Here is a 19,770-nt window from a genome sequence, read left to right on the forward strand (position 1 = left end):
GCATTAAGCAAAAAGCTCTGGAAAGTGTCATCTTGTCTTAGATTGATAGAATACACAGATAGGGGACAATTTTCAAAACTATGGCATCAATTTTCAAAGGAGGTATGTGCGTAAAAGTACAGTTTTGCCCGCGTACATCCTTTTGAAAATGACCCCTCTGCATATGGATGAAAGCCCCGAATGTACTCTTATCCACAGGCGTTGTGTGAATTTTCAAAGGAAAAGCAGCCGGCGAAATCTGCAGAGACTTCCCTCCACCAGCCAAAATGCAAAACCATCCGTGTTGTTGCCTCCCCCACCTTAACTCGGTCCTGGGAATGTCTCCACAAAAAATGGAGGAAAATGTATGCACATCCTGCACACTTTCACTTGCATTTTGCAATTTACCAAGCTAACATAATAATGTGCGAGTATTGCAGGGCTTTTTGGTCTGTATCGTCAGCAAATTCACAGCTTTAGCAGGCTCGTCTGTACTATTGCATTTTGTTTTAATGTAATTGTGTACGTTTTATTGTGAGCCACCTAGAACATTAAATTGCATGGCCTATACACCTTTTAAATAAATAAATAAAATAGAGGGTGGACAATGCTCAAAAAGCCCTTTTACCCGGGCCAATGGCTTTTGAAAATTGCCCTTAGGGAGGGAAACCAAAAGATTTTATGTGGGTAAATCCATGTTTGCCTGCGTAAAATCATGGTTTGATTGTTGCCTTCCCTCCTGTATGTGGGTAAAGATGTGCATGTGGGTTGGGTAAGAGTTAGGTCAGGGGAGTGAAAGTCCGGGCACAGATTTCCTTTTCCCATCTCCGGTTGTATTTTCTTGTGCGTCCTATGCACCTGCTCCCATGGCTGGATTTTCAAAGGTTAATGCCACGAAGAGTGTCTCTTTGAAAATGAGCTTGTGGTTCCATGGGCACCTGAGCTTCTTACAGGCGTGGTTTTAGGCAATGGAGAGATTTCTGTGGGCCCAGTATTGGATATTTTGATGGCATCTTGTGAACTAGGGAGGAAGGATTGGTGAGGGGCATAGCTGACAGCCAATTGGCAGGCCCTTCAATCTTCTCTAATGTCCATGATTGGAGGGAGCTGACGGGCCCGACGCCCATGGTCAAAAGGAGTGGGCCTGGTATGCAATAGGACGCTACAGGTGACCTACTGTGTTGCTGGTGTGGCTCTGGCTGTTAGGATCCCAGGCTGCGGCCGTCCGCAGCCGGGTTCCCTTACCTCTGCCAGGAGGCAACCAGGTCCAGCTATCCCCCATCGCCACTCACCGTGGCAGGTGACGACCGCCGCTGTTGCAGCCTGCCCTCGTGAACCGCCACGCCGCCATCCCGACCTCTGCATCTGCCTCCCTAGGCGCGTGCGCGCCATCACTCCCGATTTAAAGGGCCCGCAGCGGGAAAGTTCCCCGCGGCCCTTTAAATGAAGATAACGTCAGGCAGGGTGGGTATATATACCCTGCCCTGCCTCTAACACTTTGCCTCAGCAACGGGTCCTGCTCTGCTTAAGAGTGCGAGTTCTGCGTTGATTCTTGATTCTGCGTTCCAGCCTCGTTTTCCTGTGCCGTGCCTTCCTGCTCCTCATCCCTCCGGATTGACCTCCTGGTTTTGACTCTGCTTGACCTCTGCCTGGTAACCTGACTCTGCTTGACCTCTGCCTGCCCTGACCTCCAACCTGTTTCTCCGTCTATGCCTGTTCGCTGCCCGTCCTGACCTCTAGCCTGTTCCTGGTTCGGTCTTTCTGCCGACTGCCCCAACTTCTGCCTGCCCGACGCCGCTTCAGCCTCCTCCTCTGGTCCCATGCCTTGAGAGTCCTGCCAGCCCCGGTGCCCAAGGGCTCAACCTGCGGGGAACGAGGGCTAGTAAAGGTGAAGGTCCAGTTGGGTCTTCTCTGCCTGCACCGCCTCCCGATGAGGACCAAAAGGATCCCTCTCCTGGTGGTAGCGCCAACTCATCTCAGCTCAAGGGTCCACATCCCTAACACTGGCAGATGTTAGCTGCAATATGTGATTCTACTTTTGAAACCGACCTGTTCCATATAGCTGCCTCTCTAGCTTTTTTTGAAGCATTATGAGTGAGCAAACTGATGGCAGTGTCCAGGAGTGACCATAGGTTCAATGGTGTATTAGCAACTAATGTGGTGTTAAATGGAGATAAAAAAAAGTCATAGGTCTAAAATGAACCAGGCACGTAAAGGACAGTCATAGTCTTAAGTCAGGTAGTGTCTCAAATTATTGTCTCTATGTTAAGGCATTCCTAAGAGTCAAGGAGGGTGAGGCATTCACTTCCTGGTACTTCTTAATCTCCTTTCATCAGATACCCAAGAGTAGAGGGAAGACCCCCTCCTTTTGGACAGTCATCTCTAATAGTGTTGAGATCTGCCTGGAATTAGACTACAGATCTGCCAGCTACTGGAGTTATTTTTTTTTGTTTGTTATTATGTTTATTAAGAGGTGTTTTTTTTAAATATATAACAGCACAAAACAGAGTTATTTTTACAACAATTCGTAAAACATGACAAGGATCTAGAATAGCTAGCCAACCGTATTTTCTGCAAACTTGATCATCAGTAGAAAATAACATCACAAAAGTAGAGCATCAAGCATCATGCAGAATTGTGACCTCGTTTCGCACTGTCATCAGTAACAAAGGTAAAAGTGTAACATTTAGCTGTACTCTTAGGAGTTCTTACGGTCCCTGATGAGCCCTCCCCTCTCTGTGGATGTGCATGTGTAAGTGGACATCGAGAAGCATATGGAATACTTGTAGGCAGCCATAAACAAGTGGCTGTGGTCAAGGATAGGGATGAGCGTGACTGCAAGCGTGCTTGTCTCATGGGCCAATTGACTGGTGTTAGAGAGTCCTTAAAGGATAAGCCCGCAGCATTTCTCACGTGGATTGTGTTGTTGGGCGCACATAGGATAGAAAGGGGGCCCAAACTTTGGCACCTGTTGGCGCTGCATCACATAGAGCTCGTGTGTACATAACCTTAACATCTGTTTGAAACATTGGTCTTTATCCAGAGCAACCTTTTCCAGCCATTTAGTTAAAATTGCTTTTCTCCCCAATTACTGCCGCCTTTGCAAGGCGGCAGTAATTGGGGAATGTACACTGTTCTGGTCTGTGTCAGCGAGGTTGTGGACCCAATCAGCCATAAGTTTGAGTCTAAGGGGATTACACATTTCCAAAGAGATATGTTGAACTGCTGTATGTCTTGCCAAAACACCTGGATATGAGGGCATTCCCAGAACACATGGTAATAAGAGCCCAGCATGTGCCCGCATTTCTTACAATTTGGGTACTCACTAAGGCCAAATTTAAAGGCCTATTCAGGTGTGATAAACCCTTGCCATAAAAATTTAAACTGTGTTTCCCACAGATCCTCATTGGTAGTAATAGCTTGGATTTGGGAAAAGACACTCAGGAAATCTTGGTATGTCAAGGTAAAGGCAGGCCATAAGCTCCATTTTGTAAAAAGTAACAACAGGGTACTATTTTCAGAGCGTTTGGCTCTCAGTTCCGTCTAGAGTGTAGAGATAGTTGGGGGGTTTAGAAGAAGTACCGGAAAATATATCCTTGAGGATGTTATTACTTTGAAGATCTTGCCAGTGTGTGGAGTGCGTATGCATAAAATGTCAGATTTGCAAAAAAGCATAAAAATCCTCTCTAGGGATAGAGTATTGGAGCTGGAGTTCCGAAAAAGTATACAACACCCCAGTTAGGGGATGAATTAATTGGTGTAGATGCCGAAGACCCTTCCCTTGCCACCTTAAAAAGGGTGACATGCCCTTACCTGGGAGAAAATATGGATTATTGACCATGTGTGACATAGGAGTGATGCCCTGCAGCTGCTTAAGCACCACAGAGATATGCCCACGTGGTTCTGCATGTCCCAACCAGGAGATTACTCTTTAAAGGGGATGGAATCTGTTTCGACGTCATATGTAGGAGGCCATTTAAAGAAGATACCCCATACCACGCAGTGAAAAGCTTATTGGGTATATAATCAGAGGTATCAAAAAGCCAATCTCGTATGATTCGTAAATTACATGCTATATTATAGTGAACTAAATTAGGGCATCCCAAACCCGCTGCGTTCATAGGCTGATGTAACATTTTTAGAGGAATTCGGGCCTTGCGACCCCTCCATAAAAATTGCCGAAGGGACTTATGGAGAATTTTGACATCTTGGGTAGATAGTCTAATGGGCAACATTTGCAAAGTGTACAGCCATTTAGGTAAAATTAACATTTGGTAAAGGTGAATACGGCCCTTCAATGATAATGGCAGGTCTTGTCAGCGTTTCAGCATATCTTGAGTATACTGAAGTTTAGAGTAAATGTTTATTCGATAAATGGCTTCTAAGGAAGTCGGGATTTTTACCCCTAAATATTTAAGTTCTTTAGGAGTCCATTGCAACGGGAATACCTCCTCCCAGTTCGTCCGGACATTATTCATAATATCCAGGGCCTCTAATTTGTCTCTATTAATTTTGAGCCCTGCAAATATCCTGAAACTCTCCTGCAGGGTCAGTAGGGGGGGTCAAGGAAGTACCAGGGTTGGTTAGAAACACAAGGACATCATCGGCAAATGCTGCCACTTGAACGAGTGCCTTGCTCTCTCGAAACCCTCGTCAGCCTGAAATTTTTTGACGTAATGGGTCAATTGTGAGACAAAGGGCAGCCCTGGCGCACCCCTCGTTGAATAAGAACCTTTTCCGAACAAGTACCGTTAACGGATGATTCGTGAGATAGGCATATCATATAACAATTGAATATATTGCAGAAAATCCCCACCAAAGCCATATCTAGTCAACACTGAAAACATATATGACCATGATACCCTGTCAAAAGCTTTTCCAGAGTCAAAGCCTATAGCCAACGCCGGTGTGCCTTGTTGTTGACAGTATTTCATGGTGGTTAGCAATTTCAGGATATGACTGGTGGCCTTGCGACCTCTGACAAAGCCCACTTGTGGCGGTGAAATCAATTGGGGAGAACCAGGTTCAGCCGTTCCACCATCACCTTGACTAAAATTTTTAGGTCACTATTCAAAAGGGATATGGGTCTATAAGACTCCGGTTTCTCCATGTCTTTCCCAGCTGTGGGTAAAACTATAATATGGGCAGTGTTAAATTCTTTTGGAAAAGACTTCGTGGCCAAACCCTCGGTATAGAAATCTGTTAAGGGAGCGGCTACGTGGACTCTCAGCATCTTATAAAAATCGTAGGAGAATCCGTCAGGCCCTGGAGATTTTCTAGAGGGCATGGTATTAATGGTTTGTACTACCTCATATGATTGAATAGGACGATTTAAAAAATCTCGTTGGGACGAGGTTATACTGGGTAATGAGATATCGGAAAAAAAACTCTTGCTCACTACTCAGAGGCGGATCCGGGTCAGCTTTATACAGGGTATCATAAAAGGTGCGAAACACTTCACAAATGTCAGAAATATTGGACACCAGTTGTCCTTGTCGTGTGCGCATTTGAGAAACCACCGTTCAGGGTTTTTGCGCCCTGATCAAGTTAGCCAAGGGCCTGCCCACTTTATTACCAAATTTGAAATAATTGTGTTGAGCCACTTGTAGCACTTTCCCTGCCCTGATATGAAGCACAGTGTTCAATTGATTAAGGGAACTAAGGTATGATTTTTTATTATCTTCTGATGGGGTTTGAAGCACCTGTCGCCGTGCCTGTTTGGTAAGGGTGTCTAGCTAACCATTCTCCTAACCATTAACCTAACCATTCTCTACCAGCCATGTATCATAGCTCGATATATATATATATATATATATACCCTGGTTTGTTTCAACAGTTTCATGATCCTAGTTCTGTATTCCTCTGTTTTATGTAATTGCACTATTTGAGGCACTGCTATTGTTATTATGTAAACCGTTTTGATTTGTAATCCTGTTACAAGAAATTCGGTATATAAAACTGTTAAATAAATAAATAAATAGCTGTAATATTTCCTGATTTAGCTGTTTGTACCTTGCACCAGTATAACTTATAATCTCCCCCCTAAGTATCGCCTTGCCGGCCTCCCAATATAAAAGGGGAGTCCCCACATGTTGAGCATTGTTAGCTTTATAATCCTGCCATTTGTCCTGTAAGTAGTTTTGGAAGTCTTTATCCCCTTTAAGGTCCTGGGGAATCGCCAGAGGGCCGCTCCCTGCCTTCTTAGTCCCAAAGTGAGAGATAGAGAAATAGGCGAGTGATCTGAAATCACCGGGGTTTCTATGTCTGCCCGGAGAACCCTGGGAAAAGCTTCGTCTGCCAGGAGTAAAAGGAGTAACCACAGTCCATCCCTGGCTTTCTGGATATGCTGCTGGCCCAGTCAGGAAATCCGCCTAGTTAGCTGGAACCCAGTGCGGTTAGGTCAGCTGTGCCTTTGGACATCTGAGGTGCTATCGTAGGACATGAAAATAAAGTAGCATCGAACATCCTAAAATTATAGACCTCCCAGATCAGTACCTTGTAAAAATTTCTGAAATGCAAACCCCTGGGTTTTGAAGAAACTTTAGGGCTTCCTCCGGGTCAGTACAGCTGTGTTGTTTGCCATTTTGCCAAACTTTTAGAGTAGCAGGGTATTGAAGGGCAAATTTGATTTTCTTCTCAATCAATTTTGAGCACACTGGAGAAAATTTTCGGCATTGCTGTGAGACCAGGACTGAATAGTCTTGGGTAATGCATATTTTTTGGCCTTGATAAAGCAGCTCCAGGCATTTTTTTTTTTATAAGCAAGCCAAATATGTTGTTATCCACGGAATTCAGGATTTTTGCAATAGCGATGCAATGCGAGGTCTTGGGTCCGAAGGGCACCATATCCCCAATCTGTGCACCCTTTCAACACGCATCACCCTCCTCAAATCCGTCAGTCTGACTGCCTCCGGGAGCCATTCTTCCAGGAAGGCTCCCAGGCCTTTCTTGTCGAGTGCCTCCGGTAAGCCCAGGAATCTTAAATTATCTCGCTGGAGCCTATTCTCGATCTCACCTAATTAAGGCCTCCGCATGTGCGCCGACCGTTGTGCTAGTTGCGGCCTCCCGGTCTTCCAGCTCTGCTATTCTCCCCTCGAGGTGTTCTAGTCGCGGGCCGATTTCCACCAGCGCCGACTTTACCTCGTTTAGATTTTGGGCAATCCCAGCTAGTTTTGCGTCCAAGGTGGTGTCCAGGGTCTCTTTTAGGATGTCCACGGTGAGCGGCGCCCCCATTGAGATCCCGGATTCGCCAACTTCCGCCGCCATTTTGGGATCTGCGTCCTTCCCCTTGTCCTTTTCCCTTTCTTTTTTCCCTCCTCTTGCAGCCATCGGAGGTGAAGATTTGTTCATGTAGTGAACATATACATAGACTAAGTTGACTCAGGGGTTTAATGCGCGATTTGGCGGCCGGTAGAAAAGGATGCCGGTAAATACAGGGGCAGGGCACCCAGAGCTAAAGGAGAGCACATCTACCTCAGCACATTGCCCCACGTGACCCCCCTACTGGAGATATTGTGTCAGAAGTACTTGCATGGTCAAATGGTTAGGGCGAAGCACAGTTACATCAGGGGCAAAAATACACTTGCTTGGAAATTCAGGGGGCACCTAGGTAACCGTGTCCTTGGTACAAGTTAGGGAAGTCTGGTACAAGGGAACAGCTGAAACTGTTTTGCTAGTAGCATGGTGGACAATAAGACTGTGGGTATTTCTCTCATGAGGCTAGTGAGTAATGTTGTTTATTTAATAACTCTGAGGCCTAATTGCATCCAGTATACGGTGTTGAATGTTTTAATGTTGTTAGTGGGGAGGGAGATACATGACAGGATATGTCGTAAGTGCCCATGTTATACCCTAATCCTGTTATTGTTGGTTCTACCCAGCATTATTAGTATTTTCCATGGGGGAAGTAAAGGTGTGGAAACCAGACCCAATGTTTATTAACTCAACCAACCAAACTCCCCCCTTCCACATTACACAGGCATACATTCATTTATTAGTTCTTAGGACATCATCTTCATCCACACAGGCCGCTTAATTCAATGTCTCAGTTTGCTTTCAGATTATGGTTACAAACTAGAATTCACAATGCCTATTAACATACCCAGGATATAAATTATTTGATGATATATAAATCCTTAATGTATCAGTCTGCTTAGGCTGGGCAAATTTTCCCATTAGGGAGCTTGTTCCTCCCATCAAAATGGAAATGAAGGTAATTTGCCGGCTCTGCAGGCACATTACACAGGAGACGGTGCTCAAGCATTTTAACATGAGGTTGAGTACACTGCAAGCCTTCATGATCATTAAGGCTAGACCTGCCCTTAAAAATACTCAAAAGTCTGGCTATTACAAATAACTTTCTCTTCTAGTGAATTCTCATGACTTTTTACAGTCTTACATACAGCATGTGAATGCAGAGCTCGACTGGGGGCTTATTAAAAAAATAATAAATAAGCAGGTACAAATCATATGGAGACAAAACTAAACAAGTGTGTAGAATCCTCGGCACACATTTCAAAGCCCTGTGAATAAAATGGCTTTACCTGACCCGGATGCAAAGTAACCACATGTGCCTGCGCATTTCTAAACTGTGGAAAACGGTTCAAATCAGGATTGACCACGTTGACTTTGCTGAACACACTAGATTCTTCGTAGGGGATCCTAGTAGGATACAGGAAAGCCGTGTCTTCAGGGGGGAAAAGATGCCACCTTTTCCTGCAATGACAGTCAGGGAGACGGTATTCGCTGCAGCACACAGCATGCAGGTGCTACAGCAGCACAGTAAATGTAAGCAGATGAAGACCAGAATGGCCCACCCAGCTCCTCTGTGCAGGTTAACCTAAGGGTAAGGAGGTCCCTTCCAGGCCATAAAACCAGGTGATGGCCAGACCTCCCCCTCTAGCCATTATCTGCTTTTACAGCTTGGCTGGGGCCTCCTCCTCACTAGAAAGAAAGGGACTGTTTACCGGGTAAACTCTCACAGTCCTTTTTTGTGCAAGTTTATTTCCTGGGGATGTTTTCCTATCCAGCAATTACAGAAAATTAAAACATTAGCCAGAAGATATGCTATTTCATAAAATGTGCACGCAAAGTAACATGAAGGCTTTTTTTTGCACCTTTTATTCATCTGATTGTTACGTAACCCCTGGGCTGGTTGTACCCGGATAGTGGTACCAGAGTCCATTTCTCAAATCACAGTTCCAGGTGGTAAACTTCCCTTATTGCTAACATGTCATAATCTTCAAGGGTTCCCTGCACGGAGGGGAAGGATAGCTTTCAAGGCCCTTTGCAGTGCTACTTTTAAATTCCCAGTTCAACGTTCTTGTATGCTGCAGTGATAACAGCACAAATAAGTGTTAACGCACTTTGCAGCAAAAAAAAAATCCACACTGGAGGCTGACTTTAGTTTCCAACATTACTTTTACTGATATAGTGTAAAATAATGAAAATGTTCTTTCCATCGGTTCAGTTCACATTTTGATGATACAAGTGCTTTAAATAAATTTATGACTTCTTATAGTCTTGCTTAAGTTAAAGTCCATTGATTCAGACTTTAATCTGATGTTTCTCCCATCCCATTGACATAGGGCAAGTTAGTGCTCCCCCCCAGTGTTAGTGAAGTATTAAAGGTGAAATCCTTTACAGCCATTTATTTCCTACCTCTCCATGCAGTTTTCTCTTGTTTCCTCACAGCACCTGAATGGCACCAAGTTATCCTCCTTTTCTCCCTTTCTAATATCAGAGCGATGCTATTGTTACTCTTCTTTTCCAAATCTCCAATAGATATTCATGGGCTCTATTTGGGGGTTCATCCCAGCTCCTTTCTCCCCTTTTCCCTTCTTCTCCTCTGGATGGCTGTAAGTCATCCCTCCTCTGGATCCTGAAGATCCACAGGCTCCTTCTCAAGGAAGCAACCTCTCACTTTGATGTAGAATCAGAAAAGAAAAGAACTTAACTGAGTACCTATTAGTGGGTACTCAGGACTTAAATAAATCAATTTACAAACATAAAATGGATTGGGAGAGTGGAAGAAAACTCCCATAAAAAAAAAAATGCTTCATGGAAGCAATAACTTGATATAGAAAATCAGAGGACAGCCAAGACAGATTGCCTTTATAAAAGAAAAGAGGGAATCCACACAGTAAGATGGTGGTCTGGCTTTGTATACCAGCGGAACCTACCAGATACTCTCTTCCACATGGGGGAGCGATACCCCTCACTAAAGTTACTATGTTTCCTCCTAAACCAAAAGTGGTTTGTTCCTACACCTGTTCCTAGTAGGGATCTCTACACTTATATCTAGCTACTCTTTATATTTTTGGCGCACTGTTAACACTAACCATGTGAACTACTGATGGCATATATATGTAAATAACAGATACTTTTATTATTACACTCCCGACTCACAATTCATGATCACAAGGGTACTGGTTACCTTCCTTGCACTTGCATCACTAAGTTGCAGCCATAGGAGTCCACGTGACACGGAGTGTTTGCTTCTGTGGTGCCAATCCACAATGTGCTCTCCTGCCCATTTCTTCCAGGGAAGCCAAAATCAGACCACACTACATCCTGTGGCACAAACAAAATGTCATATCAAAGAATATCTGAGAAGGAATGCAAAAAGGTTGTCCGCTCTTTTGCAATGTGTCATGCGATGGAAGAGGCGCCCTCAGGGTCTGCCAGATTTGAGGTCAGTTCTCTTGACAAGGACGAAGGACTGCCACTGCATGCCCCGGCTGGGATCTGAGAACTTCTCCTCTCAACAGCAAATGGCAAGAACTACAGGGGATGTTCATTCCCAGGGATTCAAAAATTAATTCAGGAATTACTTGCCAAAGGAGAAAAAAAAAAAAGGCATTTGCTATGTATTTCCCATTACCCCAGCCCTCGCTTCTCCACCCCCCTTCCCAAGCAGCCCTCTCATTTCTGCCCTTCCCTCCTACCTCTGTGCAGCCCTCTCAATCTTCTGTGCACCTCACCCATTCTTCTTACTCCTCTCTTCCCCTGTAGTCCTCTCATTCTCCACCCCCTCCCTGGTGCAGCCCTCTCACTTTTCCCTATAGCGATGTCTCCCAGTCCCTGATTTGTGTCAAAACTGCTGCCATTTCCCAGGCCCTGGCTGGGCCAAAGCCACCATTACTACATCCCAACATCTGAGTGGCCAAAGAGATTGCCACTGCTACCCAGGCCCCACTTGGACTGAACATTCAAATAGCTCCTTCCAGTCTTCATCCACCATCATTTATTTGTTGCAAGCTTTTCCAGCCAGGGAGATCAAAGCGTGTTACAATCTGAGACATGGTTACATTAAGGAGTCTTAAAGTACAGAGGGCATAAATATGCAATAATCACAAGTCTATCAGTAAAAAAAAAGGCATATTACGCAGTAAACACAAATATACAATCTGAGAGCCGGTTACACTGAGGAGTCTTACAGTAAAAAGAGGGCACAATATGCAATAAATATAAGTAGAGTCAGGAGTCCCGCAAAGAGGGGCAGGAGCCTGTCCAGGGAGTAGCAGCCGTACAAGGCAGACGTGCAACCAACACAAGGCAGAGTCAGGAATCCCGCAGATAAGAGCAGGAGTTTGGGGGGAAAGCAGGAAAGGAGTAATGCATTGGGTCTATTAGAGGCAACCAATAGTCAACAACCAAGATAATCAGCATTTCAAAAAAGGTACTTCAAGATCTTCACTAATTTTCAGAATGAGAAGAGATTGCGCGCCAGTCTGATGTGAAGTGGTAGGGTGTTCCAAAGAATAGGGGCAGATCCTGCGAATGTTCTTTTCCTGGTGTTGGTGAGGTGCATTTCCCATGGGCAAGGTACTATGGGTAGGCGTGGGTAGTAGAACAAAGGGGGCAGATGGGCATATATGGGGTTAGATATTTGTTTAGGTAAGTGGGTACCAGGCCATGGAAGGTTTTTTTAGGCTGGGGTCAGGAGTTTGAATTTAGTGCGGTACGGTACTGGAAGCCAGTGTAGTGATTTTAGGATGGGTGTAGTGCTCAGATTTGTCAATTTTCATGAGCACGTGGGCTGCACCAGTTGTAGGTGGCAGTTCCCCAATCACGGGGCAAATAGTGTTCAATCAAAAACACAAAAAGGTGGGATTCAAACAACAAACTGTAACAGCTCCGGTCAAAATAAGCCAAACTTATAGAAAGGTGTCAGCAAGCCTGACGGCGTGTCATGCACCGAAGAGTTAAGACCGCCCGGACCAATCAATCATCCACCTTCTTAAAGAGAAATAATAAAAAATATTTTTTTAAAGCAATTAACAGCAAAAAAACCAAAACAGTGCCAAGTGTTACAACATAGCGAACCCAAATAACACGGCCAGTGTTTTGCTGGAAAACTTCCTCGGGTAAATTCAAATTAATAATCCACTGTGACTGTGAACATTTATTGTAGGACATGAAACCTCAACAAGAAGATGTGGTGTTCCTCAACCACAGGGCAAGTGGAGTTTTGAAAACTTGCTCATTTCTGCAAAAAGTGGTAAAGGTGAGGTACTAGGTATTCAGGTGGCAATCAGCCTACAGTGTAAGACAACAGGAATACAACCAGTGCATGCAACCACTTTTCAACAATTTTCTATTTTTCAGTTTGGTATAGTACATTCAGATCTGGTTAATGTGCTTTAAACTGAGTCGGTTATATGGGTATAAATAACATGTCACTGGTTGTAGCAATGTTTTTTTTTTAGTCCGGAAAAGAGATCTAGTAGCCATATTGGACAAGCTTAGAATCTCTGGAGGTTGTGCTATCAAAATCAATAGACTCCCGCTTAATCCAGATTCAAAATAAATCTACAAGCATATAAATATTATCAAGGATTTTAAAGTATTTAGAAAGCAGTTGAAGAGTATTGTATTCTGTGAGGCTTTTTCTAATGAATAAGTGATTTTGATTGTGTTTTATAATGTTTTATTTATAATGTTGTACTTTTATTTTTAATGTAACTGTTATTTTATTAATGAATGTAATTTGCCTAGCTTGATTATTTCATTATAGGCAAAACATAAATATGTTTAAATAAATAAATAAATAAATAAATCAAGGACTAAATGTAATATTATGCAAGCCAAAGAACATTCGGACTGGCTGCCAATGTCATTATTTATAGGTAGTATATATATCTTTAGTATAAGCTTTACTAAAATAGTGATGCTTTAGACTCTAGAGAGAGGTGCCAGTTTTTCAAAGGCAACAATCAAGAATAGCAGATCTTCAGGGATACAGATATTTTTTTATCGTGAGTCAGAATAGGATTTTACCAGACTGCTAAAGCAGGAGCAGAAAATGAAATCCCAACAGAACCTGTATCCAAAAACATACCTAGCTCATTATCCAAAAATTTGTCTCTCTCTTACTTGTAAATAAAATATTACTGCTTCAACAGGTTTACAACAAGTTCAACTATTATAGATTGTGATAGGGTAGAGTGACATTGTATAACAGAACCTATAACCTAGAGTGTGAGAAGTTATGAGGCACATGTTTTATTTCGGAGGAGGGAGTTTTGTTACTATTGTTTTTATTGTCCTAACTGTATTGTTTTACTGTTTGATGTTTTATGCTTACACACTTCCAGGTGAATTTACAAGCCCAGCACGTGCCAGAACCGCGAGATGTGTGCACAAGTTGGGCTGACGCCCATCGAGTGGATTTTAAAAGCTGCCCATGTACGTGCGTATCTCCTGCTGCACGCACAAACGTAAGATTCTGAAAAGGGGGCGAGGTGTGGGCAGGGCATAGGCATTCCTGGATTTCACCTTGAAATTTGCGTGCAAATACTTACACGAACAGGCGTGCGCCGGTGTCCCCTGCCGCATAATTTTACTTCTGCTATGGATAACGTGTACGTTGTAAAACAAAAATAACTAAACGCATCAGTGGGGTTTTAAGGGGAGAAGGGAGGCTATTAAACTAGGGGGTTTGGAAGTCCTATTTCTTACTTGAGTGAACTGGGAATGAACTGGTAAAACTGGTAATGGCGTTTTTTAAAATTCCCCCACTTACGTGGTAGAAGCGACAATTGCTTGCATAGGCGTGCGTCCACTTAAATTTTCTTGCATATGTCTGCGCGTTCAGGCTATTTTATAACATGCGTGCATTTACGCACGTATGTTCTAAACTGACCGCGACCCTGGGCCTGTTTAAAAGTTACTGTCTTTGATTGCTTATTTATGCTGTTTTTATTGTTTAATTTTTTTGTCTAAATTGTGGATGATACTGATGTAAACCGTTTAGAAAATGTAATAGGCGGTTAAAAAAATACTTTAAAATAAATAAATTTAAAAACTGCAAGCCTCAGAATTTTTCCAACCAAAACATTCAAAAATGTTATCAACCATTTACAAACTCTAGGAAGAGGTTAAGTGAACTCCACCATCCAGATTATTTTCAGACCTTCACTAGTAACATAAGGCCTAGTTTGGAGATTTGTTCTCTCTTTCTCTGTACATACACACACCTTTATGCATTGTACTTGGATGTTACATGTATTATTAACTGGCTTGGAGCCATTTTTGGACAGGCAGTATACAAATGGAAGGCGTGAAATAAAATAAATCTGAATTCACATTAAGCACCCACTGGTTGTTCCTTTATGCCTCTATGTATGTTGTTCTGTTTTTACACTTCCAATAAAGTTTCAATTACAAAAAAAAAAATCTGAATTCAAGAAAGCATGAGACAAGCATGGGGGAATCTCAGAGAGACTGGGAGAAACTGTTGGCAAATAAGTTATGTCTGGTTAACTTTAGATCTGCTATTGAGCAGGTCTAACTTATTTGGTTAACAACCGGTTAAGTCTGAATACCGGCATTTATTCAGCTAATTTAACCAGATAAGTAGCTCCTCCTCCATCTGCCCACATGTTAACCGACTATTTATCCAGCTAGGTGGAGACCGCTGATCACAGCTGGATATTCAGCAGCTGCCACTTAGCCGGACAAGCTGCTGTTTATCCAGCTAAGCAGCAGTGCTGAATATTGGCCTCGTCATGACCAGCCCCCTTTGTCCTGTCTGTGTAATTTCTGTGCAAATGTGAACAAACAATGGTACCGAATGACTTGGAAAATCAGTAGACCAAACACTTCAGATAAATTCACACCTTCCCCAAGTTATAATCACTGGGTCCCCAAAGAGTCAAATACTTTTTTTCTTTTTTATGCTTTTTAAACTTTCAGATAAAATAAAAAAATATATATAAATTTATACTCTCCAAATCCTGAACAGGCTACCTGACAGGGGCCATGTTTACTGAACAACTCTCTGCATCAGGGGGGTATTACAGGACCACCATAACCAAGCTTTACTTCAACATTCCCAAATCACAGCTTTGAATTAAGTTTCTTCTGTGCCACCCTGTCTTCTGCCTGCATTCTCAGCCAAGGCTGTAATCTTCTGCTTCTATTGCTACAAGCCATTTATTCAGAGGGTTAGATAGGCTACAGCAAGATGGATGGAAGGCAGTGTTAACGGTGATAAACAGAGATGAGGTCAGAGGGGCAAAAAGAAGCGAGTCCCTGGAAGATTTTGAAGCAAATGAAATAATCATCTTAAACTTTTTCTATTTTCACACTCATTTTGAGCTCACATGTACGAACTCATTCTCTCCCGTGACTTTAAAAAAAACCAAACACAAAACCTCTTAATTGTGTTGTCAAACATCCATTGCAACTGAAACACAGTGGCCTACTAAATTACAATTACAACTTACCTAAATATGAAGTAATCACATAGAAGATTTATGGGGCAACTGATTCAGTTATGGTATGTCAAGTACTGAATGAGTTCGCCCTCTCTGGGAACTTAGGGTTGCCAACTGGCTCCAGATTTTCAGTACAGGTTGATCCAGTCCTGGTTTTACTCCCCTGCATGCAGGTACTTATAGTCTTGGGAATACAATAGGGAAATCACAATAAGTCCCAGCATGCAATGGGGTAAAACCAGGACTGGATCAACCTGTTTTGAAAATCTGGAGCTGGTTGGCAATCCTATGGGAACTCCATCTGTTCAACTGCTCCAAAATATTACTAAGAAATTAAAATATACAGCAAATATGGTGTTAATTGGAACACTGCTATTCAAAATGAAATAGTTTATAGTTTATTGTTTTTTTTATATACCACCGCATTAGCTATTGCCTTCACAGCGGTTTACAATTTAAAAAACAAATAATGAAATACAATAAATACATTTAGTAATAAAAGATAACAGCTAAAAAATTAAAAGTACAATAATAAAGATTAGCTGTTAAAAGAAAGATTAAAATTAAAGAATAAAACCTATCCTCAGGGTACTAAAAATAAAAAAGCCAGTAACAATAAAAGATAAAAATAAGGAACAATACATAATTAAAAATAAAAGACAAACAATTCAACATCTGCCTGTTGCTCAAAATCCGCGTACATGCTTTTAAACCTGTGTGTAAAATTTGTATGCAAGAATTTAAGCCTGTATTCCATTTTGTGTACGCACATCTGAAAAACCATGTTTTAAGGTCAGCCTTAAATTTTTTCTTGTCTGTTGTTAATCTCAGCTCAGTTGGTAAATTATTCCAAAGTAATCAAGACCTGAAAATACTAATAACTGAAGGACCAGATGAAAATCTTGGGCATACAGTAATGATTTTAAACGTTTTAGTAAGTGTAGTTTGTAAAAAGCATTTTTGACAGTTTTAGAAATGTGACAGGATAGAGAGAGGTTTGAATCCAATGTAACTCCCAAACTACGTGCTTGCTTAGTGATTGGGATATGTTTATTATCTATCAAAATATGCGACGGTGGACTATTGATTGGGGTCTCAACAAAGCTTAGAAGTACAACTTCTGTTTTTTTCGCATTTAGTTTTAGACGGCTGTGAGCCATCCATTTTTCTATAGTTTTGATATAGGTTTGCACCATAGAAAGTGTTTCAGACCAGGCCAATTTTATGGGATGAAAAGTTGTATATCGTCCGCATATATTTTGAAATGGACATTTAATGCAGAAAGGATAATACATAAAGATAGTAAGTAAATATTGACCAATATTGGGGAAAGTGATGAGCCTTGGGGGACCCCTGTCGGCACTGGATACAAACATGATGAGTAAGATCCAATATTGATCTTTCAAGAACGGTCGGTGAGAAAACTACGGAACCATTCTAGTACAGTAGATTGAATTCCTAGGGATTACAAACTGGACAGTAGGATTTTATGATCTAGAGTGTCAAACGCTGCAGAAATGTCTAAAAAGATAGTTTAAAGTCTGTGTTAGAGTCAAACCCCCTAAAATAGGATTCGAAAGAGGACAGTAGAAGAGTTTCTGTTGAGTGTCCTTTTCGAAAACCATGTTGGTTTGGATGCAATATTTCATGGTTGGTAAGATAATCATTTAATTGATGCAAGACCACTGACTCTAAGGTTTTAGATAAGGAGGTCAAGGAGGCTATTGGTCTGAGATTTGAAAACTCAGTGAAGGCAGAAGTTTTGTTTTTTTGTATTGAAGTATTGATGTTTGTTTTAAACAGTCTGGGAACACTCTTGATTCCAGGGATTGATTTATCATATTACAAATTGTTCTGAACAAATTTCTGCTAAACCTTTGAAAATTAACCCAGGACATGGGTTCAATGGGGAATTTGATATTTTTTGTTTATTTATAATCTGTTTATAACAGCATTCGTGGTTTTTTCAAAGGACAACCAGTTGTATACTGGTGTTTGTTCTTTATAATTTGAATAGGATAGATGCAAATATTCTTGAGTTATTTTGACTACCTTACTTTGAAAGTGTGATGCAATTTGATTACACATGTCATTATCAATATTTTGGTTTTTATTTTGCACAGCTGTAGTTAAAGATTTAATTATGTTAAATAGTATAGGCGGGTTATTTTTTGCAAGTAAAATTGTATTTGCAAAAAAGGTTTTTTTTTCTTTATTTACTTCCTTTTTTATATATCCTTAGTAAACAGTAATAGGAGTTTTTTGTGATGTTATTTTTATTTTTCTGCCATGCGCGTTCCTTCTTCCTAAGTATAGCTTTTAGTTGATGTAATTTACTGGTATACCATGGTTTACTAATTTTATTTCTAACAGGTATTAATTTCATGGGAGCAATCTGATCTAAAATCTCCATTAAGGTCTGGTTCCAATGCTTTACAGATTTATTTATGTCTTCCGACAGAGGGATAGGTAATTTTGGGGCCAATACATTGAAAAAGTCTTCTATTTTTGCAAATTTCCTTTCCTTTGTGTAATATTATTGCCAATTGAGTCCACAGTTGAGTCCACCTTAAAACTGTGGGAAGTATATTTTAAATCCATCCAACAATTGCTGAATCATATGTTTTTATATTTGAATCAATCAAAAACAGAGATATTAGCCATCTCCAATCTGAGTGAAAATACCATGGCTGAAACCAAGTTATTGAATTCGACACAAAAAATTTCTTTTGAGGTTAGAGATCTGGGTTTTACTTTAGACACTGAATTTAATTTTAAGAAGTATATAAGTAAAACTGTAAAGGAGGGATTTTATAAGTTACAGGTCTTAAAAAGGTTAAAATATTTGTTGTTTAAAAACAATTTTAGGACTGTACTCCAAGCTCTTATATTTGCAAAAATAGATTATTGTAATGCTTTGTTGTTGGGACTTCCCATCTCAACAATCTGGCCTCTACAGCTTTCGCAGAACGCGGCAGCCCGGCTCTTGACCGGGAAAAAAACCCAAGACCACATCACGCCTGTACTTAGAGAACTTCATTGGCTCCCTATTTTCTATAGAATTCAGTTCAAATATCTATCTATGATTCATAAAGCTCTATATGGAGACAAAATAGAATGGTTAAACTCTGCTTTACACCTTCATACACCACAACGGAATCTACGTTCATCTGGTAAAGTTTTACTATCAATTCCTTCACCTAAACTTGCACACCTTAATTTTGTTCGAGACCGAGCATTGTCATTGGCTGGTCCAAAATTCTGGAACAGCTTACTGACCGAATTAAGATTGGAGTCACAGCGTAACACATTTAAGAAAAAGTTAAAAACGTGGCTATTTGAGCAGGCTTTTTCTAACTAAGAGTCTTTCCTCTTACCCTTGCCTTTCCATCCCCTTATAGTATAGTTTTAGTGAATAGATTTTATGGTAATAATGTGTGGTAATGTTAGGTATTTTTTTTTTTTTTATGCTATTTCAAGTATACAAGAAGAAATAATTACAGATACAGTAATAAATATAACAATTCACATTAATGATCACCTAAAGGTTGAAAAGACTTAATTAGTATCTTTGTAAATTTAACTAATAATCCACAAGGAGATTTATAAGTATTCAAGCGGAATTAAGGAAATTTGAACATTTGAAAAAAATAAGGTAGCACTTGTCTATTAATTTATGCCTCTTTACCTATGGCCAAAGAATCTTGGGTCTGTGAATCCAAAAAAGCTCTCAATTGAGAAATATCATAAAAAATAAATTTCTGATTCTGATGCAGGATTTCGCATCTACACGGAAACCTTATTAACATTTTCCCTCCCATACTTTCTACCTCATTTTTCATTACAAGGAATTTCTTCCTCCTTATCTGTGTTTGACGAGATAAGTCTGGGTAGATCCATATGGGAGCCCCATGAAATTTCTCCATCCTATTTCTCATATACATGCGAAATACTGCATCTCTATCGGCTGGGAATACAAAAGATACATGCAATGTGGCTCTAGTTGGAATTTCTGTTTCTAACGATGACTCAATTATTTCTGAGATATTCATTTGTGGTTCTATGTTCT

General features: G+C 41.1%; 1 protein-coding gene across 2 annotated transcripts in view; it reads right to left on the bottom strand.

Moving 5' to 3' along the window:
• Nucleotides 1-19,770, bottom strand: part of HSPBAP1 (HSPB1 associated protein 1) — a 150,552-nt gene that overhangs the window by 45,544 nt on the left and 85,238 nt on the right. For both annotated transcript variants that reach the window (XM_029605216.1, XM_029605215.1), the window contains 2 exons: nt 10,415-10,551; nt 8,523-8,694 (listed from right to left, as the gene is read on the bottom strand). In XM_029605216.1, coding sequence (XP_029461076.1) covers nt 8,523-8,694; nt 10,415-10,551 — 309 coding nt within the window. The remainder of the gene's footprint in view (nt 1-8,522; nt 8,695-10,414; nt 10,552-19,770) is intronic.

This window comes from Rhinatrema bivittatum, chromosome 6 (genome assembly GCF_901001135.1).
Source record: "Rhinatrema bivittatum chromosome 6, aRhiBiv1.1, whole genome shotgun sequence".
Lineage (NCBI taxonomy): Eukaryota > Metazoa > Chordata > Amphibia > Gymnophiona > Rhinatrematidae > Rhinatrema > Rhinatrema bivittatum.